At 45.2% G+C, this 25,310-nt stretch overlaps 2 protein-coding genes across 10 annotated transcripts in view; both read right to left on the reverse strand.

Moving 5' to 3' along the window:
• Window positions 1-1,746: 1,746 nt before the first annotated feature.
• On the reverse strand, window positions 1,747-22,119 carry LOC307227464 (dihydropyrimidinase-related protein 5-like). The gene is made up of 14 exons (XM_079996797.1): window positions 22,100-22,119; window positions 14,516-14,630; window positions 13,338-13,487; window positions 8,392-8,550; window positions 6,577-6,756; window positions 6,251-6,319; window positions 6,084-6,128; window positions 5,001-5,076; window positions 4,772-4,928; window positions 4,541-4,682; window positions 4,280-4,422; window positions 3,873-4,080; window positions 2,874-3,051; window positions 1,747-1,978 (listed from the first exon to the last, which is right to left on the reverse strand). Exons 2-14 carry the CDS (start codon window positions 14,624-14,626, stop codon window positions 1,893-1,895), a joined length of 1,704 nt encoding a protein of 567 aa, XP_079852923.1. The 5' UTR covers window positions 14,627-14,630; window positions 22,100-22,119; the 3' UTR covers window positions 1,747-1,892.
• Window positions 22,120-25,268: 3,149 nt separating this feature from the next.
• dnmt3aa (DNA (cytosine-5-)-methyltransferase 3 alpha a) overlaps window positions 25,269-25,310 on the reverse strand; it is a 37,805-nt gene continuing 37,763 nt past the window's right edge. For all 9 annotated transcript variants that reach the window (XM_079996794.1, XM_079996790.1, XM_079996788.1 and 6 more), the window contains one exon: window positions 25,269-25,310. This exon is cut by the window's right edge and continues 2,594 nt beyond it. The gene's annotated coding sequence lies outside the window, so the exon portion shown is untranslated.

The following is a 25,310-nucleotide window of genomic DNA, read 5'->3' on the forward strand; positions in this document are numbered from 1 at the left end:
CACGCACAGCCACTGACCATTCACAGTGCTTTCAAACGAAGAACTCAACGTAACCATCCAACGATACAAACGAATGCCATTGTAAGTCATCATTAAAAAAAAACCTAACAAAACGAAAAACAAAATCAGCACCAGTTGTTGAACCTGTGTCGTCCTCTACCGTCTCCGTGCGGTGCTCATCATGCATTTGGTGTTGGCGTGGCATTGGAGATTCACATTGGCACAGATACTTGCTCAGTTAAGAATAATAATAACAACAACAAAAAAAAAAAGATTCCTCAATATATCCAACACAGATAGGGAAACAGGATCGTATATAAATATAATACTAGTTAGGCGGGAACGAGAGACATCATCAGGAGTGTCGAGAGGTTGGATGGGAAGAGTCTTCGGCCTGTGCAGCTCAATCTTTCTGACCTGTGGACACCACGCCCTGAGTTTTAGAAGCCCTGCTCTCTCACTGTGAGGAGGAGGAGGAGGAGGGGGAGAGGTCTTCAAAACGGGACCCATAGTTGATGACAGGAGTCAAATCAAATAAAAATAAATATGTACATGAAAAAATAAAATTAAAAATACATGATTGCAGATGATCAGATTTTAGTTGGAACCCAAATAGGTAGAATGCCAACATCCATTTTTCTATTTCATTTTTAACTGTGTTATTTAACCACAAACGTTGTTCCAAGACAGTGAAGCTTAATTCACACCCAAAATGACAAACTTCAGTACAAAACGTAAGTCCTTTTATCCCAATGTAGTGTCGTATTTTGCAAGTGAAAAGCTGCGACGCGCTGCGGTTCTCCCGTTTCCCCTGACATATCTGATGGCCACTGGGGGGGCGGGTGTTACACATTCAGTGTGAAGCAAGCTTAAGACGTTGTCAGGGTCTATAATCGTGCCATCTCGCATAATACAACAGGTGAGATAAGACAAGAGATGATAACACTTACAGGTGAGATAAGACAAGAGATGATAACACTTTTTAACCAATTCAGGAAATAAAGTAGAAATAAAGTGTTTGGTAATAATACGACCAAATAACTTTTCTTTCAGCAATCCACACATCTTCTGTCTGCACTCAGGAGTGGATTCATGTCAAATAAATCACATACTATTTGAAAGCTATTCTTGACCCCCACCCCCCTCCACCATCAATTCCCAGAGTGAACTTTAGTACAAAAAGGTAACTCTAAAGGCTCTCACCAAGGTGAGGCTATAACAACGTGAGTTTATTTGAGAATGTCTTTCCTTCCTCAGGCGGTGGCAGTGGAGGAGGCAGCGGCCGGGCAGAGTGCGGTGGCGGGAGCAGCACGAGAGGCAGTCGGATTTCATCACCACGCGGCGCGGTTTGTTCGTACGCCATGAGAAACACGGTGGAGGGTTGGGTGAACGAGAAGAAGAAGCACACGTTTTTCATACAACTCTATAGCTATGGTGTCTAAACCGTACCGTGAGTGTGTTTGTGTGTCGGGGGGGTGGGGTGGGGGGGGGGGGGGTGTGGTTATAGATTTTTCACAGATTTCAAGCTCCTACTATTGTTTAAATAATTCAAACACAAAGTCGATTTCAAACCATCAAAAACTGTACTGGATTTGATCTTTCACGGTCGTAAGTTTAATTTGGGTTTTTTCAATGGCGGGACACAAGCGAGGTGACGGAAAATGGACCCTTTTGAATTTAGAAAGCAGCATTTTGATTCACTGATAGTAGCCCTTCACCCTCGTGTGACTAATCACGTCGCTCCAATCGGACACCAATTTGAATTTATTCGTCGTTGTTTTTCTCTCTTACACTAAAACCTGTGATTGAAAAATCAGTGCAGTTTTTCCTGGTTTCTGAGAAATGTACAAAACACAGAGGCTCGGACTGCCGGTGCTCCGCCATCCACAGGGTTACCAGATGCCGCTGGAGCGACCACCGGGGGGAGCCAGGATGCGGGCTGAGGACCTCTTGGGAATATGGTCGTCCACCTGGGAGCCTGAGAGGCGCAGAACACGAGAAGGTTTAAAAAGACCCTCAAATCGAATGTAGAGTAGTCGTTGGGTAGTTGACACTTCATTTTATCGTAATCAAATGAAAACACATACTCAAATCTATCTTCAGCCCCACCAATGTTCAATTCATTGTGATGGATAGTGTGTTTTCATGGTTATTTAACCTTCAAGACGTAACTTAAACATCAAAATGTCCTGTTATGTGACTGTAAGAGGCATGATGTAGGAAATGTAAATATCAGTAAAATAAAAAAATATTCCTGAAAATTGATTAAAATGCCTTTGTCATTAAGTCACAGGAGTCTATTTTCCTGAATCATGTTCTTTAATATCACTCAAGTTTTAATAAATTGATCTCCAAATAAAAATCGAGTCCCGAGACCACCACCAGGAATTATGTCAGACATTTGAGAGGAAGGTGACAAAACAATTATTTAATCATATAGAAAACAGGTATATATTTAGCTAACTAGAGATGAAAGGTAACTATCATGTTTTATATTTCTCAATAAAATGTGATGACACATGCAGGGCAATTTATTTGATGAGCTGACAGAATGATATGCAAAAAATGGTGGAATTCTGGTGACCACTTCCTTCCTTCCTGAAAATAAATAATAGATTAAATACTAATATATACATTTCTTGGTGAAATCAACACATTTGGAAATTTCACCTCCTTTTGTCAACCACACAAGTACTATATGTAATCACTTATGCTTAATTTTCCTTTTCACAAAAACTGAATTCAGTACTAATTTGACATCCTTCTTTTATGTTTTACCCTCTTTCTTTTTATAACCTTGTCATACCTTGTTATTAATGCAGCAGACCTAATTTTGTAACTTCTGTAACAGATATGATAGAGTGAAAACCCACCGGAGAGGCTGAAGGAGGACTCGTGGAGGTCGCGGACCCCCTGGTGGATGCGGGGGCAGGACTTGGAAGGCGTCTCTCCATCCATCGGGCCCAGTCCGAGCTCCTTCTTTATAGAGTTTGCCACCTTGGCCACATCGCCCGAGTAGGGGTCCCTGTCGACCCCTTTCAGTGCCTGACTCTGAATGGAAGAAAAAAGAGAGATGAAGGAGTGAGACAGGTATACACAGCTGGTATAAATGGGCTAACAGGGCTAAAACCCTCTCCATGTTTTAGAGAAAAAGATGAGAAAATAAGTTTTAACTAAAATACCTTTGGAGAGCACATACTCATATTCCATGTCAATAATTACCTTGAAACAGATTATTGTAGTAAAAAAGTGAAAAAAAAACAACCCAAAAAAACAACGCAGGGTCAGCCTATTACAGCGCTGCGTTTTGCATAAATCACATAAATTACACAGCGGCAAGTCCTCCAGCCCGATCTGTAACTGCATTTGGGCTGTAACATTTTAGCCACATATTATTCACATTGGGAGGTGTCAGCTTGAGGAAAGTTCCAGCTCTACGGGGACACAACAAACTGGTAGGAAACAGGGGTAAAGGATGTGGATTGTACTAAATGTTGTGGACACATGATCATTACATGGAGGTATATTTCATCACTTAGTTGAGCAGTTCTCTTTTTCAGATAGCTGGTGGCTCAGTACACATCAAATACCATTTTGTACTAAAACCAAGGAGCATTTTGAGCTGTACTTATGTGTACTTGGAGATGGAATCCTGGGAAAGTGGGTTTTATAGGGTCACTGCTGTCAAATGTAGAGGCTCTGAAATGTAATTCTGCAGTTTGAGTTATTGTCAGATATAACTTATATTTAGCCCTACCATCCAATATCACCACCTGCCACCACAGTGTGTACATATATATGTGTGTATACCATACAATATACTTTACAATATATGTTTAGGTTAATTGTCAGTCAATACAGTCTGAATGCACCTTTTCCCTCTGCACCATCTTCTTGTAGAGGTAGTCGGGGAAGGTGCGCAGTGGGTAGAACTTTCCGGAGCCCTCGGCGCACATGAACACGCCGTTCTCGCAAACCAGGCGCCCGCGGCTGATGGTCACCAGGGGAACGCCGTGGCAGCGCATGCCTTCATACAGGTTGAAGTCGCCGCCCTGCGCCTGAGTGCTCACGGAGATGGTCCTACGGAGAGGACAGAGGCATGAGGTCAAATATGGTTTCTCACCATATCGTTAAAATTTGTGAAAACCCCGACAATATTAATATTAAAGTCCAATTATGTGAGCCATCTTCAGGAAAACGGTCTTCAGGAAAACGGTAAAATGTGTGTGCTGACTGGTAAGGTCCTTTGGTAGGGCCGTTTTAACGAGCGTCCGCGTACCTCGTTGCGTCTGGGTCCCACACCACCACATCGGCGTCGGCCCCGGCGATGATGCGGCCCTTACGAGGGTACAGGTTGTAGATCTTGGCGGCGTTGGAGCTTGTCACGGCCACAAAGCGGTTCTCATCCATCTTCCCTGCAACCTGGAGGGTGGTAGGCCAAGAAAATCACAAGTGTCCAAATAAATAATTACTAGTACTTCTGTTTAATGGACCGTTTGAGCTTGATGATGTAAACATGGGGTCTGTTGGTTATACCCACCACTCCCCTCTCCCAGATGACACTCATCCTGTCCTGCACTCCGGCCACCCCGTGGGGGATCTTGGTGAAGTCCTCCTTGCCCAGGGCTCTCTGCTTGGTGCAAAAGGGACGGTGCTCTGATGCCATCACGCTCAGGGTGTCACTAGAGAGGGGACATGCATGTGTGAGCATTTTCATATCCAAAACTGTTTACAACAGAGGCTCATGTCAATGAAAAACGCCTTCACGTACTTGCCAAGCAGCCCCATTAGGTAGTTGGGGGTGCTGGGGTCCAGGCGGAGAGGTGGGGCCACCACGTGGGCAGCGGCGTGAGCCCAGTCCTGGTGGTAGTACTGCATCCCATTCAGCACTGCATGGGCCACCGTGGTCTCTGCGTGGACCACCTTACCTGGAGGGAGAGGGTACTGTAACATTACTGTTCTTCTATTTGATCATTGCTGGTGGGTGTTTGGCTACTCACCCTGCATCTTGGCGGTAGCAATCATGTCGCCGGCGGACATGCTGGATACATTGACCAAGTAGATGGGGCAGTGAGCCTGCAGTCACAAAGAATATTATATGGTAAATTAACATTTATATGTATCCATTTAGCAGACGCTTTTGTCCAAAGCAACTTACATGAGAGGCTAGAAGCAATCAAAGCATGCATCAAACATTGGAGCAACATCGAACTTAAGTGCAACATCGAACTTAAGCGCACGATCTCCTGTTTCTAAATTCAACCAGATACAAGTGAAAGATGAGTTATAGTAATCAGAATAAAAAGTAATTTAGTTTTCTATTGTAGGGAATTTTTTTTCTCTGCATAATGGTGCATTACGTCTAATAACAGCTTAACAGCTAGTCAACACCAACAACTCATGTGTTAGTGTATACAACAACTTAAAGCTAGTCAGCCTCAACAGAAACAAGAATAGTTAGTCATAGCTAAGAAAGGATCAGGTATGCGGGTGTTCCTGAAAGAGCAGGGTCTTCAGGAGTTTCTTGATGGTTGTCTCTGCACCATGGCATCAGAAGAGTCTGGATTGAGAACTCATTCCACGCAGTGGAGGCACCACCAGCCGCAGCTCATTTGCAGACGTCAGAGAGCGGACTGGGCGCATGGCCTGATACGTTATGCAATGTGTGTGGGTGCAGATCCAGTGACTGCCCTGTAGGCCAGCATCAACGATTTGAACTTGATGCGGGCAGCTACAGGGAGCCAGTAGAGAGAGATGAAGAGAGGCGTGACATGTGCACGCTTTGGCTGGTTGAAAACCAGGCGTGCTGTTGCATTCCGAATCTGAATCTGGTAGAGCAGCCAGTCGAGCGTTGCATTAGTCTAGTGTCTAGTCGTGAGAGGACAAGTGCCTGGACAAGGAGCTGTGCTGAGTGCTCCGCCTCTCCTCCATCTATCTATCTATCTAGGTTTTCTCATAAAGGCAAAGTATCAAGGGCTCGTGGACGTGACTCTGCATTGTGAAGGACCTTTCCCATGATTCATCAAGCCCACACTGTCACCGCTCTATGGACTGGTGATGAAATCAAGCAGGGGTCCACTCACCCTGTTGGCAATTGTCACAGCTCTGTGAGTGGCTTCTGACTCCAACTGTGGAAAGCAAAAAAAATTAGCACAGCGTAAGAAGTGTATTAGAATGAACACACCCAGTGATTATCAGTAGCAAAAATGGCCTAATTGGATAAAAAACAAAGTCAAAAAAGGACTGTCACCTCTTCTGGTCGACTGATCTCAATACCCTCCGGTCCACTGATGCCCAATTCCAATGCCTCTTTTGCCCCCTTGAACACACACACACACACACACACACACACACACACACATGCGCACGCACGGACGCACGCACACACACACACACACACACACACACACACATTGGCGTTACTGTCAGTCACATGCTTCAGATGGCTAACACATAGCAATGAGTAGATTCTACAATAGGTGGGTGGGTGGTATATCCTCTTTTCAAGGTCTTTTGAAGAGCTCTCACGGATGTGTGTGTGTGTTTACGTGTGCACATATGTTTGCGTGCGCGCACCTCCGCCACCAGCTCGCCGTTCTCGGCGTGGACACGCGCAACAGCCCCGATGTCCTTGCAGGTCTGCAAGGTCTGGTAAAGCTCAGAGTCCTTCAGCATCATGCTGTCCTTGTAGGCCATGTACATCTGGAAGGAGTTGACCCCGTGCTCCCTGACCAGGGTCTCCATCTCATTACGCACCTGATGGGGATCGGAGAGGATAGGGTGGAGGAAGGAGGGTGGCGTGGGGTTGAAAGGTCAGATTTCACGCTGCTGTCTGTGTCTCAGCTGACTTACTCATTCAAGTTCAACATGAGAAACAGAGAGGGAGGAGAAGAAAGACTAGATGTACAGGGCCATGGATGTCTGTCTGTTGTATGTGTGTGCGTTGGCATTTGTATTCTGTTTGTGTGTGTGTGTGTGTGTGTGTGTGTGTGTGTGTGTGTGCACATGTGTTTGTGCATGCGTATGGTATATGGGGCGTGAAATGGGCTTGGAGAGGAGCCAGCTGGGGATCACGTTCCATACACACTGCAAACCCTCAGAGACAGTCAGGAAACGATCCTCTCCCTGGCAGTCAACGAGCCTTGAAGCTGTGAGCTACTGTGAGAAACAATGGTTTGTTGGAATACTGATCTGTGCCCGTTCAAGTGGAAGAAGCACAATGATACGAGAGCTGAGATGGTTCACAAAAATTTCAGCATAGAGCGATGAAGGAAAATAAATAAATGAAAAATAATGCCAGAGAGTGTGCCTCATTTTTTGTTTTCATTACGACATCTAATATCATAAAAGTATGATCTTATGCTCAGCGACGCCAAGACCGTAAAACAATAAAATAATTTGCCCTTTTTTTTTTTTTTTTTTTTTTGGCAAATGCAGGCGTCCCAATCCTACAGGGTTAGGGTTGTTGAAGGATCTTCTAGTTCCGGTTTTATCACTACTATCACTACTTTATCACTACTTTGTCACACTGCTGTATCCAACCAGCTACTTGCTAGTATGTTAACATGATGACGTGCCTATTTTCCATTGAAAGGGGTGTGGCTGTATGTGTTACCTGCTGTGTCTCATCTTACTGTGACGAGATCTAACATATTTATAACAAAACCACTTTATTTTGCCCACTTTATAGAGTGAATCTTCAGGATACAATCGTACCAAAACATGAGCTGCGTAACGAACGGTTCAGTACTGTATTGTTGCACCCCTATAAGATACGTTTGTGTTCTTATGGTGACCGTGACTCACAATGAGGATATAAAGTAATGTCTTTAGTGGAAATGAAACACACAACCAATGCTGAGGAAACGCCGCGTGTCTGCGATGCCCCCGAAGAAGCCTGCAGGTTGCATGCGGCACAGTGACTCACTGAATCTGCCCGACGTGTTTAATGTGCGTTATGTGTGTTCACCCACTTCCCTCACAGTGTTTAATCTAGGTCAATACACATTTTACCCGTAATAAAAAAAAATATTTCTCCATTCTGTGAGGACAGCGGGTTCTGGAATGGAAAACCGCAGTGGTACTGTAGCAGAGCGTAGCCAATGTGTGTGTGTGTTGGGGGAGGATGCATTGTGTGTGTGTAAAAAAAAAATATATAAACAGTATATAGACAGTTTATATAATATATATATTATATATATTTTTTGTTATAGATTTTTCTGACTGAATTGAGAGAAAATTTAGAAGGAACGCCCCTTTGAAGTCTTGTGGAGAAGGAAGCCCCTTTGCCTTGCTTCTCCTCTGCCTTGCTTCTCACATCATTATATTTATTTGTGTCTTTCTCCTCCCCCCTTTTACCCCCCCCCCCCACCTTTAATGCTCCAGCCTCACCTTGGGCCCCCACCATGTCACCCCGACGTGCAGGGCGTAGTCGCAGCAGGTCTTGGCGTCGGCCAGAACGCGACAGTTCTCGTAGGCCTCCACCAGGGAGCAGTGTTGCTCCGGCAGTGCCATGGACACCACCATGGTGGTGCCCCCCATCAGCGCAGCCTGGAGGGGAAGAGAGAGGACAGAGGGGATAGAGAGAGAAGATGAAGAGGGAAGGAAAGAAAGAGAGACTGGTTAGAGGGCAATCAATGCACTCAATACTCACTCAGCATATGTATACCTCTTTCTACACTTTCAGCTTTTTCTATATTTTTACATTATACATTAACAAGTATGGTCACCAGTACCACATGTTTAATGCTCCAATTAAGGCTAGTGAGTGTGTGTGTGTGTGTGTGTGTGTGTGTGTGTGTGTGTGTGTGTGTGTGTGTGTGTGTGTGTGTGTGTGTGTGTGTCTTTAGCAAGGGAAGGAAATCTAATGTAGGGATCAGTGCATGAGACACCAAGTGTAATTAAAGTTTAGGCCTATGACAGTTTAGCTTCACAGTACATAGAGATGAATACATACAACCCCAGTGTTGAATCATAGGGTGGGGGAGCAAAGGGATGGAAAAGGAGGAGAGAGAAGATAGGGAGGAAGATAAGCAAAGAGGAGGAGGAGGCAGGAAGATGAATGAGGTGTGGGACAGCGTCAAACTGACGTGTTTGTGTGTGTGTGTGTGTCTGTGTGTGTGTGTATCGGTGTGCGCGCGTTTGTGTGTGTGTGTGCGTGTGTGTGAATCTTTCCCATCCCTCACACTGACACAGGAAATTGTACCTGCGAGTAAAAAAAAAAAAATCCATAAATATAAAAAACATTTTCTTGGTCCCTGTTTTCATCTTATATACAATGATTAACGCACACATGTCCTTGTGTCTTTATTTGTGTGTGTGTGTGTGTGTATGTATGTATGTGTGTGTGTGTGTGCTCCATCGTTTGGGGGTGGGTTCGTGGCCCGTTTTAAATTCTGTCCAGTAAAAAATGAGCTTAGAAAATGCCGTTTGATTGCTAATGATAGAGCATTGATTTTGAGACACAAGAGAAAGAGAACTGGATTGAGGAGGCAAGTTGAAACTCTTGATTTAAGTCTCTGTCCTAGCTTTCATTCTCTCTCTTCTCTCCCTCTCTCTCTCTCTCTCTCTCTCTCTCTCTCTCTCTCTCTCTCTCTCTCTCTCTCTCTCTCTCTCTCTCTGGCCATTCCTACAGACATGGCTCAGACTGGGGCGGTGCCTTTTTTTTTTGTCTTTTTCTTGACTGACAGCTCTGTCGACCAGTGCACACGGGAGTCGTATTACCATGGAAACTAGACTGAATCGTCGGCAAAACGCCAGCGTCTGGGTTACACGAGCACTGTCGCATGTGTTCAGTTGTACGCTTGAATGTGTAGTGAGTGGCGATGTCTTTGTGTGTGTTTACGTGTCTATGTGTGTGTATAGCGTTGTAGATCAGAGGACGCTTCGCAATTACTTCTTCTGTTGGGGATTTGGCCGTTGCTCTGAGGAGCTGTAATTAAATTCATTAAAAATTGAACTGCTGGAGCACCCCAAAAATGTAGACAAAAGGCAGAGAGAGAGAGAGGGAGAGACAGAGAGAGAGATGGCTATTCCTCTGACACTGCCATGCTGTTGTAGCGTGTGTGTGTGTGAGCGTCTGATGTGGACGTATGTCATATTGTTGGTGTGTCTGTGTGTGTGTATGTGTGTGTGTGCATGCGTGCGTGCATGTGTGCGTGTGTGCGTGCATGCGACCTCTGTTTCTTCTGCCAGGGAAATGAAAGCAGCATCAGCTGGACACTATCCTTAGCCTGTATCTGCATCTCTCTCTCTCTCTCTCTCTCTCATTCACTCCCTCCCTCTCTCTATCTAACAGCTCACAGAAAAGACAAAAAACGACTCATTTAAGATGCAAGCGGCGCAGTAGACGTGAAGAGCGCTCCACACTGCGGCTGCATTCGGTTACGTAATGTGCTCCCTGTCCATACTGGTGCTGAGCGAGGCCGTAACCATGGCAACGGATCACTCCGATGCTACTTCTGGAGCCCGGGAATAACAGTCTGGCAGCCAGTCTGAGGAAGCGCGAGCCGGACAACATGTTGGCAGTTTATCGACCCTTGACACTTGAAATAATGCTGCGTTGTCGCCGGCCCTGGTCCATATCACAGCACAGCGGCGACACGTGTGCACTGTGAATCCCAACTGCAACGTAAGACGTAATAGGCAACAAACAATTTGTGTTCAGAGCAACTATTAAATCTGTCTGAGGCTGGAAAATGTTCTCACAGTTCTTTGCGCACAATAGAGGCAGCTAAGTATTGCATTGGTGCAAGACAACTAAACACAATTAGGTTTTGTTGACGGAAAAGGGGATGACAACCAATGACAACAGCCTGGACTGTAATCACTCTGATAAAATTTCCCTCTTCCCCGAGACCAAACAGGGTATGTTTTGAAATGAAGCCCCCACACTCCATTAAAGACATCCCCGAACCGCCCAGTGTGAGAGAATAATCCTCTGGGAGAGAAAGAGCAAGAAGAGAGAGGGAGAATGGGGTTGCAGAGAAAGCAGGCGAGCACTTGTTTTTTGCCCGCATGAAGGGGAAAGAGGGAGAGAGAGAACGGGTGGTCGAGGGAGAGCGGCCGGTCGAGGGGCTTATCACACTTAAGCTCGGGTGACACGATCTGTGAGGACGAAAGGGTGTAGTCCTGTAAACGCAGACGCCGTGAGGTGGGGGTATCGGTGTTCAGGCAGCTTAGAGCGTCCGCTGTCTCTGATCCGGCGCTATCAGCCGCCTGCCGTTACATCACAACGTAGACACCGTCACGCTCGCCATCGCCTCCACCCATCCCAACCCCCCCCCTCCCACCTGTCTGCTACCCTGATGAGGAGGCTCGGCGCCTGCCCTGGTCGTGTCACAGCTGAGCTCTCATGTTCTGTTGTTCCGTCTCCGTTGCGTTTGCCTGTCCTGTTCCTCATCTATCTCCTCTCCTTTCCTTTAGCCCTCTCCTCTCCCCCGCTCCCCTACCTTAAAGATTATACAGGACTCTGAATCGTTTATTATATTCAGAGTAAATTGCCCTCAGAGATAAGTTTGTCAGCACTGGGTAATGTGAGGGTACGGAGGCAGTGAGAGCGCTGGGAAGGGGATCAGAGTGTACAGACCGAGGGGAGGAGGAGAAGGAGGAGGAGAGCATGATGCGGAGGGAAATAGTTTAGGGTTGGCCACAATTGCACAGGAGCCATCTCCATGGCAACAGAGTCGCCATAGAGATCTGCACAATGGCGCTACAGTGCATCATGTACGTGCGACTGCGCCTATATGGACACGCAGACAAACACACAGACACACACACACACACACACACACACACACACACACACACACACACACACACACACTCACACACACACAGAAGGCACCCATAATGCTTCCTGATTTCCCCACTGAGAGCGATGGGCTGCAAGCTAGGGGGGTTGTTGCCATGGTAGCAGGGTCAGTGTGTGGGGGTTGTTTGTGTGTGTGTGTGTGTGTGTGTGTGTGTGTGTGTGTGTGTGTGTGTGTGTGTGTGTGTGTGTGTGTGTGTTTGGGGGGCTGGCACTTGGCAGAGTGGCATATGGAATATTCTAAGCCCCAATACCCCACCCCAGCACCCCCCAGATCTCTTCTCAGACCCACTTCAGTTGGCATTCCATTACACTAAATCCCCACCACACGGACGACAGCTACTTCCTAAACATCCAGACATCCTCACACTAAGCACAAGCTTTAAGCTCTCCTAATTAACTTCACCATTCTGTCGTCATGCTCAATCTTTCTCAGAAGCCCAGGACAAACCTACAACCAAACCTGTCTGGCTACGTTCACACAGCAGATCAAAGTGGCCCAAATATGATTTTTTTGCTCAGATGTGACTCTGGTCTATTTTTTCAAGACAAGTGTGAACAGCACAAATCACATGGGTCTGATCTTTTCAATTTGGAATTAAGCCACTTTCATAATGTGGTCCTCAATCAGATACTGGTCTGATTTTTTGTGATGCGACCTGAGTCTGAACTGTCAAACTGGAATTCATGCGACTTTTACGTCACTCTAGAGCAGGGGTTACCAATCATTTTTATTGTCACGGACAGGACTGCAGAGCACAACATTTTCTAGGAAGGTGGATGGGGGGGGGGGGTGACTGAGTGTGTCCCCACTACGCATGGAGGAAAAAAAATACATAAAATACATCTGCAATAAAGAGTACTAGGGTCACACAAAAATAGTATCCCTGTGGTTCGAGGATAAACTCAGAATTCCGACGTCTTTGTTACTTCTGTGCAGGTCAATTCAGGGCCGTGACCCTTCACACTGGAATCTGATATTGACCACATTTAAAAAACAATGTGAACAGCCAAACAAAAATCGGATCTTTGCGATAAATGCGAATTGAGCACGAAGACTTGCAGTGTGAACGTAGATAAAAAAGTCCTCTTCTCTCAGTCAGTACCCAGTGACAGCTGTTGGACACGAGACTACATGTGGCTGGTTATTAGTTAGTGTGAAAACACATGGATGGGAGCAGGGGAGGATACTGCACAAGGAGGCGACAGGGAGCGAGCGGGAGAGAGGGGGAGAGAGGGGGAGAGAGAGGGTGGGGAGATTGTATTTCTGTGTATGACAACTGCTGAATTCCAAATATACCTCAGCATTAACACAGGAGTTCTGACTGGCCCAGTCACAACACAATGCACAACAGTATAAGCGGTGGACATCAATGGGCAGAGAGAGAGAGGGAGAGAGAGTGTGTGTGTGTGTGTGTGTGTGTGTGTGTGTGTGTGTGTGTGTGTGTGTGTGTGTGTGTGTGTGTGTGTGTGTGTGTGTGTGTGCGTGTGTGTGTGCGCGCGCGTGCACGTGTGTGCGCGCTTTTACCTTGGTCCCACTGTAGAAGTCATCCTGGATGGCGGCATTCATAAAGGTCTGCTGCAGATGCACGCTGGTGTCTATTCCGCCCGGCAACACCAGTTTTCCCGACGCGTCAATCACCTTAGCCCCTCCGGGAATCATTAACTCTTTTCCCACCTGCCAGACCGGGGAAGGGTTGAGACAAAGAACTTTAAACATGGCACAACAGATATGTTTGGTTGTTTGGGTGAGCAGGATTTGAACTCTTGAACGTCTTGAATTCTTTGACTGTCTAGTCAATGCACCGTGCAGGGCTGAGTCCAATAAAGCCCTGTTGGTTCCTGGTGTGTTTCCATTGCATACAGAGTCAGCAGGACTGTGTTCATTGCTATGGCGTCGCTGTAGTAACAAGATATTACAATCAGCTCTTTGCCATTTAGGCTAGCTAGTAAGCTAATGCTAATAGGGCTGAACAAACCGAAAGCAAAGTGAATAGTTTCGGTTGTGTTCGCAGCAACGTCGAGTGACAGTTAAGGGACCAATAACAAATATTAAAGCCACCATGGCCAACTTATAAGGGGGACCAGGTATCAAACGCGGCCAGAATCTTTCATGCTTGATTGCTGGAACCAAGCAGGCAAACATGAAAGAAATGAATACAGAACCGTGATTTTCCCAGCGCCGTATGGCACGACGCTGCAGTGGAACGATGTCATAAGACACTTCTCTGAATTGGATGTCAGTTGACCCAAGATCCTAATTCGACTCGCTTCATTTGATCCCACATTTATGAATGGCTGTTATAGTTGAAATGCAGGCCATCCGATAGTTCCGTCATGAATATAAGCGTTGACACGGAGCATAGAAGAGTGGATGGCACGGCTTGTCTGTTGCCATGGCAAATGCATTATTGGGATTCCAACTTTTCCAGCTTTTGGAGTCTCACGAGAGGGTTTTCTTCATACGGAACAATAATAACTTCCTTGATATGATCGAGACGATGTGGCAGCCACCTCCAAGGCGAACAAGCTGAATTTTGTGTTCTGCATGTAGACGTGGAGAGGAAGAATGGGAAATGAAACTGTAATTCTCCTTCTACACCTGTCTGTGAAATCAGTACGTCATTGGAAATCATATAACCAAGCGACGGTGTGGGATCGAGCCATTTGGGAATACACAGTGCTGAGCGTGTGTTAAGAGCCCACCTGCTGAATGATGCCATTCTCAATGTAGACGTCGGCTTCTTGGGTGAAGTCGTCATTTACAACCTTCCCTCCCTTGATCAGGATGCGCATGGACCCCGCGTTGGCCGCCATAGTCCTAGAGGGGGGGAAACGAGATATAAGCAATGGAGAGCTGAAAATATGCATGCTTGTTTTTAGTTGAATGAATGGCAGGCTATGATATCACATCTCACGTGCTAAGATAAGACAGCTTTCATGAGCACGCAGGAAGAAACTTTATTTCACCCAGACCCTCTGGCACTGGGATTCTCCCATGATGAAGTGAATTATAAAAGTGTCATTTACAGCGATGCAAATTATCCGAGCATTAATACTTTGTGTTTTTCCATAAGAATAAGGACATAGCACAGTATCGCCAAGCTGTGTTTGATCCTTCTACATTCTGCCAATTACACCCATCTGTCGCTTCTATTTTGTATACAGTGTAATAAAGCAGAAATGTTAAAAATATGACTTAATAGAGGAGACTGCAGGTTATCAGAAGTCAGGTTATCAGCTGATTCACAAAGTGCTGTCTTCTGGCTTTCTTGATTTTGTCTCTTGCTCTCTGGAGGCAAAAAAATACCTTTCTCTGAACTTTTAGCTTGTCAGCCTACTCAATAAATTATTCGATTTGTGACAACAGATCTATAATTCACCAAACTGTGGAGATGACAGCTTCTTGGTGGCAGAAAGGGTCGAGGGTAAAATAAAAAAGGTTGTACATCGTAGCCTGAACGTGAAGTTCCTTACATTACCCATGAGCCTCAGCTGCTGCTCCGGTTTTGATGATTTCAGATTCCAAATATATTAGAAAGGTAGAACAGGAAGAATGCAGTGCGTCCATGCACCCCAAAATTGCAATTATAAACAAAACTATAGTTCTCTCTCTCGCTCTCTCTCTCTCTCTCTGTTGTTCTCTCTATCAACTCTCTACTATCAAATCTCTACTGTTGGAGCTGTAGTCAACTTATCTGAATACAGTATCTATTTAATTTATACAGTCTTTTACCCTTGATTTTTTTTTGCAATGTACCTTAATTTTCTTAAGCTATTTCTCTCTTTTACTTTCTCACCTTTTTTTTGCACATACTATTCCACTGGGATTGGTCCATCAATCCAAGGTTAGAAACTACCCTTCACATAAGACTGTCCATGGGGAAAATGCGTGGGGTTTACACTTTGGAAACCCAGAACCATATAACACTGTCTCTACTATCCACAGCTATGAGTGTGGAACACTCATATAGTTATATCTCGGAGACAGGGATTTAAGAGGCCTCAACCATTGGAGATGAGCATAATGTAAGAAAATTACAAACATAAACAACATGGAATTTCACCAATGAGCAGCAGGGACTGCATCCCCATCGTTGCACCGCTATTACTGAGCTTAATAAAAACAAACTGGCCTCCATGCCTAACTCACGAGGGCCCTGTGGATCTGCACTGGAACTGGGAGGATTGCGTTGGTGTAAAACATTTGAAGACCTCTTTTATTATTTACAGAATACTCAGAATTGCAGGTACTATACAGTTTGTCGGTGAGCTGCGTTCGGATGTGCTTGTAGGAGCACAATTTGCAACGCAACAAATAGATGAGTCAATCATGGGCCGATACGCAAAGATATAAAAAATAAGTTAATATACATACTGTACTTAAGAGGCTGACTAGTTAGTGTAATTTAAGCAACAATTGTATCTACTAATGAAATGTAGCTTTCCAAACCTTGCAGATTGTGCAGCGCTTGCATGCAAGCCAGTACTAGGAACTTCCTTCCCCTCTTTTGATTATGACCAATAGTTTATTGAATGTTTTTTGGTAGAATGGAACAAACGAATGAATTGGGTTTTTTTAATATGCAATATTGAATACCATGGTCTAAAATACATCTGGAAGAGATATTTCCTGTGGTAAGTCACAGTCATATTACACCACTATGATCAAGCATATTGTATTCAACCAATATCTAACGCTCTGAATGAATATCCTCTGTGTGCATGTGTGTATGTGTGTGTGAGTACTTTTGTGCAAGCATGTGCGTGTGGGCATTCTGCATGGACTATCGAATGCAATGTGTTTGATGATCCAACACAATAGCAGGAAAGGGAAAAAAAAAGCAACTGCAAGTGGCTGAGGAAGAGAGCAGAGGAGGAGAAAAAGAGAGGATGGTGGGTTGTGGAGAGGATGAAAAGTCATATTTGCATCTGCGCCAGATCCTGTTGGGAACTGGGCGATCAGAGGCCATTCAATACCGATAAAGGGACGTGAGCAGCCTTGGGACCTCACAACAAGACAAATGTTTGAATCTGTCTAATTGTAACACTAGTGTGTTACATCATTGTGTAACATCCTGCTGAAAGGCCTGCTGAAAAACAAGGTATTGTGATCAGTTTCATTGCTAACTCTTAGAGATGTTTGTCCTGCCCTCGCTTTTAAACCTAAATGGGCAGAGCAAACTATCAAAATACCTCCTCTATTTTGCTGCTTGTTTCCGCAGAGGGCCCCCAAAAACATTCTTGCGTGAGGCCCCCCAAAATCCTTGGGTTCGCACTGGGACAAGGTTACATCTGACAGCACTTGTCACTTTATTCACAAAAGAGTTGGGAAAAGCTCATTTTCTGACACTCTTTCTGGAAAGACAGCCATTGGCAATTAGCAAATACTGGTAATAAAATACTTGGTTTTGGGCCTGAACAAATTCCATGATGGCGGTGCGGGAATTCAAGTTATATTTAGAGAATGAGAGGTTGGTCTTTTGACCCTATCGTCAAACTCTTGGAAAATGGAGGTAGGTTAGGGTGGTAAATAAAAAGAGGGGCTGGAGATGGCAGAGATGACATCAAAGAGAAGGGGAGGATGGTGAAGCAGAGATGAAAAAGGGATGATACAGATTTAGATAAAAGGGGGATGAAGTGAGAGAGAGAGAGCGAGCAATACAGGGATATTAAAAAAAACTGTGTGTGTGTGTGTGTGTGTGTAGAGCGAGTATAGAAAGCTGTGTCCTAAGGCCTTCTAACAGGGATAAAAGATTGGTTTCCCAGGAGATCGGAACTGGAGAGCGAGGGGCCTTAGAGCAAAAAAAAGTGAATACACACAATCACAGACAATCACACACACACAACCCTGTTGTTAGGTACGAGTATGGCCAGGCATACTAAGCACTGTCTGGGTCCGTTTTGCCATTGCAAATGTGTATTTTTGACAAATCAACCTGACACATACAGTATATTGACAGAACAGATTCCTGCACCGCCAACAGTTACAGGAACAACCACCTACATCGATGGTTTGCTGAAAATGTGCATAATCAACGAAAGATCCAGAAGCATAAAGAAAATTCAAATTTCATGATCAAGTGAAAACTGCCCTCCCTGTGATTGTGAGAAAGCAAAGCCTCTGGAATTAGGTCGCAAAATTCTGAGATGGCTATTTTAATACCAGTAAAATGATTTATTTGGTCGTTGAGCTCAAAACACATTCAAATTCTGTTCCAATGGATTTTTGCCATGTTTAGTCTTCAATCAATACAACACAAATTACAAATAACATTAAACACAAATCTTCTGCATACATCTGCATAGCCTTCCACGCTCACAGCAACGGAAAGTGTTTCGCCTTGACTGGCAGTTGCACCAATGTGAAAGCCAAAATGCCAGCTTTGCTGTCTAGTTGCCTGCTCACACTGTGCCTGGACCAGCGAGTCTTACTCAATATAAAACGACTCCATTCTGGCTCCAAAAGGGATCGTGTGTCCCCACATCTGAAACGTAGTGGTTTATTCTCATAACAGGCCTGGGAGATATAATTAATAATAATTAAATTTGACTCAAGTGGTTTTTACCTTTCTATCTATCTATCCATCTATCTATCTATCTATCTATCTATCTATCTATCTATCTATCTATTGATCTATCGATCTATCTATCTATCTATCTATCTATCTATCTATCTATCTATCTATCTATCTATCTATCTATCTATCTATCTATGTGTCTATATATCGGTCTGTATCTATGTCTGTCTCTCTGTCGCTCTGTCTGTCTATCTATAGACAGTAGTCTTTTTGATTTACTGTTAATTTGACTGTGGATAGAAAGTAGTCTCCTGCATTGCTCAAATGAGAGAGAGATCTATAAAACCTTAAGGAGAGATGGAGATTAAAAAAAGACTAAAAGAAGACAGTTGACAGCAGGAAAGAGGGAAAGAGGATCAAGAGAGACAGAGACAGGAAGGTGGGGAGATGAAGAGAGAAAGTATGGGAGATAGGGAGAGATGGAGAGAGAGACAGAGTGAGAGAGAGAGAGAGAGAGAGAGAGAGAGAGAGAGAGAGAGAGAGAGAGACAGATGGGGGAGATGGGGGAGATTGAGAGAGGGTAGAATGACGTCAAAAATGATATTCTGGACCTCGGCAACTGATGTTTAAGGGATTTAAGGGACCGCCCATTGTAGTTACTTTCCAATATCAAACCCAGAGAGTCCAAACCCAGAGAGAGGGAGAGAGAGGGAAAGTGAGAATGAGAGAGAGAGAGAGAGAGAGAGAGAGAGAGAGAGAGAGAGAGAGAGAGAGAGAGAGAGAGACTTTGACTTTAAAGGTTCCTTTATTGTCAGTAAGTCATGTCACAGAAATTTGATTACGAGGGAACCAAAAAACAACAAAAATATAGACAAACCACAGCAAAATCACAGGTCAGTACAGAGCATAGACATCTCACTTCACAGATAACTAGGTGCACAGGGATCTGTAGAGAGCGAGAGAGAGAGAGAGAGAGTTTCCAGCTCAAGATAGAGCCAAGGGAAATAAAACAGAGCAGCGGCTCAATATTATAGACAATGACAACAATAGATAAACACACACACACAGACACGCACTCACTCACATGCTGAAGGGCACACACACACACAAGCATACTGCACATAGGATGATGATGGTGTCATTATTTGGGTCGGACAGATGAATCAGAAGGGCCTGAGGTTGGCAGAGGGGCAGAGTGGGGGGTGGGGGACTATGTGCTTTTGGTTCACAAACTCAAAAAAAAAGATGCCTATTTACAGAACCAAAACACAAAATGAGCATAAAACAAGAGCGAAGTCACTCTAAGGCGTGGAAAAAACAGCTATGTTTCCTTCCCTGAGCTACTGTGAATACTGCTTTCTGGGAGAAACCACATGCCTCCATACGTTTGGTTCTAAAAATGAACAAGACTATTTTTAGTTGGTTGGGGTAGTGTATTTTTTTTACATTCCATCTTATGACCCCTCCCAAAATTTTGTGATGAACCCCCCCCCCCCCGAGACCACCGGGAGAGGGAACCGCAGATCTATTTTAGTGTTCCTTGGTGCAGGTTTTCACTGTGTATTTGTGTGTGTGCGTGAGAGCGATAGTCTGACATTGTGTGTGTGAGTGTTCTGCTGTGTCATAGTGGGCTTGACAGACAGTCACACATCCATGCACATACACATTTGACTTTCTGTGTGCCCAGCTATGCCCAGCTAATACACACACACACATACAGACACACACAGACACACCCTGAATTTGCCCTGAGTCATTTGGATCCCTGTGGAGCGGAGAGGCCGACAGAAGCTTTTTGTTAAAATGCAGGCATAAATTAATATTGAATGAGAGGCAATGCTCAAGATTTAGACTTGTCTACCGGCTGTCTACCACGCCCAAAAAAACAGCAAAAGCATTTCACCCAGTGCCGCATGAACGTCACTATTTTCTGGACAATTTTAGTGATGTCAACGGTACCGACATGTGTATCACATGTGTACTGTTGGTGAACATATGAAGAGGGTTGTTTTGAAACAGGTCATGTTGGAGATAGTTGTTGACAGCCACAAATACAGAACCTAATTTTGGAATAACTGTGTGCTGCACGCGAGGTGTGTGTGTGTGTGGGTGTGTGTGTGTGTGTGTGTGCATGTGCATGTGTGCATGCATGTGTGTCTGTGTAGGATGCATATTTGGTTGTGCGTGTGCAAATGTGTGATCTCACAGAAGAGAAACATGGACAGCTGCCGACTCCTGTCTGATCCATAGTGCTATCAGAGGTGTGTGTGTGTATATACACACACACACACACACAGTCTGTGAGTGTGTGAATGGTATGGAGTGTATGAGCAAACAGTAGAGCTACTGTCTTGCCAGATGAACCATAAATCATCCACATTTACAACTAACTGTTTAAGAATAGAGCATGCGCGTGCACACACACCCTCACACCCTCTCACACACACACACACACACACACACACACACACACACACACTGGCCTTTGGAGGGTCGCCTGTGCTATACTAGCGGTTAATGGATGAATAAGCCATTAGTGAAACAGACTTAGATGAGACAACGACGACAACAACAGGAGCCGCACAACTAACTAGGCCATCACTCTCAGGATTAGGGACACATTTCCCTTTCACACACACACACACACACACACACACACACACACACACACACACACACACACACACACACACACACACACACACACACACACACACACACACACATTCCAACACTTCCCCCTTTAAATTAAGGCTTTGGGGGTGTTTCTCTTTCTCCTACACTTTCATATTGCTCTCTCTCTCTCGCCCTCTCTCTCTGTCTACCAATTGACTTTTGTTCTCTCCTTTAAAGAGGGACCTCAACACCTCACACGACAATCTGCATAGAAAGGGAAGTAGTACAGGGAGGACCAGTTTCATCTTATTGTCTTTTTTTTTTCCCTCCCCCTCTGTGCGGATGAAACATGCGTGAAAAGAGGGGTGCAATTCTTTCCCACCCATCCACCCACCCATAAAAAGACAATGCTCGGTCGGAATAGAATAGACTTGTGATTATGTGTGAATTCGTGACATAATGATGGTCGCATGTAATGATGCGGTGTCCCACCCTCCTGCAGACCTACGCGCATCCCCACGCCTGAGTGCTTTTAATGCACAGGTGACGCGGGTCGGAGCCCCACAATAATTTCGACGGAAAGAAACTGCAGGCCTACTACATCTTCAACGTAAAAAATAAATAAAATCAAAAAATAAAGATCTTGCTCACACGATGATGAGATGGGTTGATCTAGACACTATGGCTGTGCCTTTCTAAACGTGTCACTGCGCCAAGATGCCATTCGTTTTGAGGGTTGTTTTTTTTTTGACGGGTCATGGATTTCGGCCTAACACCGGCACACCTGTCCGGCCGGAAACGTCACATTCGGGGGAATGAAGTCGCGCATGAAACGGAGAGCCTTACATAACCGGCAACACACACGCACAAAATCCATATCGCGCGCAGACACACACACACACACACACACACACGCACACACACACGCACGCACACGCACGCACCTATGCGACGCATACATCAGATGGCAGTGTGTAAATCATCCCTCCGCGTCCATCATACGTAATGCGGCTCCATTCAGCGGGATAAAACACAATAAACACATAAATAAACACATGAATATACAAATTAAAAAAAACAAAAAAAAAAAAAAAACGACCGAATAACGACGGCTTCATAAAACGACCGCGGCTCGAAATGTTTCCGCTCTCACCCGTCCACAGATCCACTCTCCGTCCCCTCCTCCGAGCGAGCGAGTCGACTGAGCGAGGGCAGCTGGCGCAGCGAGAGCCACAGATGCTCCCCCCCCCCCCCCCCCCCCCCCCTTCCTCGCCGTTGGTGCCGCCGGCCGTGAGACTTTGCGTCAGCCAATCGGATGGGGTGACCGCACGAGTGACGGGGGTTGTCGTCCAATGGGGGACGAGGGGTCCGGCGCAGGGGCCTCCTTTTTGGTACACGGGGCCGCGGCTTGCCTCCGCCGGGCCGGCTCCACGTGAACGCGTGAACGGCTGCTCCATAGCGTGTAATAAGAGTTAAAAAAAATGATAATAATAATAATAATAATAATAATAATAATAATAATAATAATAATAAAAATGACACCGTATATTATCGGAGGCCGAAGGTGAGTATAATCCCGAGAGGCGTGCGTCAAGGCAAATTTCGGTTCAAAGTCATCACGTCTGTTGTCCTCGATTCAGCGCGGGGAGGCGGTGAAGAATCTGAAAACAATGACACGACCGACACCGACGCGCGCAATTGATTTATAATTCTTCAATTAGTGGGCCGGCAGACGCAACAGCTATTCTCCCGGGGGAAATGCAGGGAAGAAAGAGAAACGTGTGTGTTGTTTATGTAAAGATACAAGATATATTACTCTGTTCGGCCATATTCCAGTACTGTATGTTGTCGAGCCCAGCTTATAAACCATTCCACATCATTTCTCTATTCATCTCCTTTGCATTTCTTTGACTGCAATAGGACCTCAAAGAGGCGGGGTGTGTCTCCCTTAATGCTAGAATTAGTGTGTATTACTCACTTTAGGCAGTTATTCGACATGGTGGGATCGATTGTGCGTAGAAACAATGATCCTCCAGGCTTAAACACATGAAACAGTCTTTTTTTTAATTATTCACGGTTCATTTCTTACATGGGTTCAAGTACAAAGTTAAAATGCCTTTTTTTAATTAGTTCATATTCATACAAGAGTAAAATAATAATAGTGCCTTTTTCCATTACTACGACAAACTTAAATACAGTCATTGTAAAGACAAACTCGTTTGTATACTCCTAACAATATATTTTTCTCATTTTTCAGATAAAATTTTTAGCACCTTTTTGAAAAACGCCACCACCTCCTCCGTTCCCGAAAGCTCATCTTTCACTTTAGTCCATGAGATGAGTGTCTGCATGCGCCACAGCATTGTGTGTGAGTGTGTGTGTGTCTGTGTGTGTGTGTGTTTGAGTGTGAGTCACTTTGTGTACTTTATGCAGAACTGCCAATGTACCGATGTATTGGATCGTTTTTCGGATGTGGTCGTAACGGTGTCGTGTGTGTCGTGCGTGTACGTTTGGGAGTGTATAAACCAAGCGCGGCGCTCAGCCTAAACGCTGTCGGTTGGCAAACAGAAACACCGTCACCTCCTCACCTGTGGATCCCAGTCGACAGTAGTCAGCTAAAATGATACAGATTTCCCACGCCGTCGCTTACCCGCCTCCGCCTGTCCTGCCCTTAAAAAAAGACGCACTGAAATAACACCCGTGTTGTCACTGAGCACATGCCTGTATGTTAAAAACAACCCGGGTGAGTTTAGTGAAGCTTCAATGTTTTGGATTCAATTTCTTATCTCTTTTTGGCCTAAATACTTTGCCAAAAGTATGTGGACACTGCTTCTTATTAAGGGGTTTGGCTATTTCAGCCACACCCAATAGAATGGGTCGTACTAAAGAGCTCAGTGAGCTCAAAGTGGCACTGTCATAGGATGCCATCTTTCCAACAAATCAGTTTCGTCAAATTTCTGCCCCGCTAGAGCTGCTGTCAGCCCTACAGTAGGCTCTGTTATAGTGATGTGGAAACGCAACAGCCCAACCGCGAAGCAGTACGCGACACAAGCTCACAGAACTTGGACCACCGAGTGCTGACACGTGTCGCGCCTCAAAACTGGTCTCTACAACAAATGCTACCGACTCGAAAACTGCCCCCGGAAACAACATCCGCACAAGAGCTGTTAGTCGGAAGCTTCATGAAGCTTCTACGGTAGAGCAGCTGCACACAGGCCTAAGATCACCACGCGCAATGCCAAGCGTCGGCTGGAGTGGTGTAAATCAGACCGCCATTGGACCCTGGGGCAGTAGCAACGCGTTCTCTGGAGCGATGAATGCTTTCTACACATACTTTTGACCATGTAGTGTATGTGAAAGGGCGTTATTCTCTATAGTTGCCCTATGGCTTGGAAGTGCTCCTGGTTAAGAATCAACGGCCAAACCAATGCGAGCCACGTCACATCTCAGTCAGGCTTTCTTATCCTAATTCCTTCCTAATCGAAGTACGTTTCTTAAATGCAGCAAAACCGCCAGCGTTATTTCAGCTCATGTCTTTTTAAGAGTGTACCTGGTGGCGTATCTGTCCCGTAGTCTCCATCTAGCATCCTTGGGTGCGATCAAACAAGTCACTATACTAACTGTACAATATGCTTTCTGCAGTCCCCCCCACCCACCCCCCCTCCCCTCCCCTCCCCCACACTCTCTAGGCTGAGACTGAACTGAATTGAACTGAGCACCAACCTGGACCAGTACACACACACGATAACAGATTATTATTGGAATAATTATTATTACCATTATTATTACTATTATTATTATCATTACTCCCTAATCTAACATGAAATCGGAGATTACACTGACTGACTGACATGCAGCACCTGGGGGTGGTGGGGGGGAAGTGTGTATGAGAAAAATGATGGTTCCGGAGGGAGCACCGATTTTGGAGCAGGACTGATGATGTCACACCTGGCGGCCTCGCTGCAAGAGGGAAGACATGAGGCCGGCAGAAACGCAGTATGTGTGTGTGTGTGTGTGTGTGTGTGTGTGTGTGTGTGTGTGTGTGTGTGTGTGTGTGTGTACAGTATACATAGTGTGTGTAAGTCTCGGAGACATGAGTCCTCAGGAGGAGCGGGGGTTAAGAAAGGAGTATAAAAAATCTGCGCCGTGTTACGTTTGCCGCGGTTCTGCGCATTTTCCCAGCAAATGCGTATGTGTGTGCGTGTGTGTGTGTGGGTAACCTGCTTGAGTACTGTAAAAAAGAGTTGATAGTTTTAAAAAACACCTGAAGGTTGCTAGTATAAACGGAGATCAAATCTGGTGAAAAAAGGTGAACCTGCTGGCTTGTTTGCTAGAGTTTATTACTGTGTGTGTATATGTATGTA

This window comes from Zeus faber (assembly GCF_960531495.2).
Source record: "Zeus faber genome assembly, chromosome: 2".
Taxonomy (NCBI): Eukaryota; Metazoa; Chordata; class Actinopteri; order Zeiformes; family Zeidae; genus Zeus; species Zeus faber.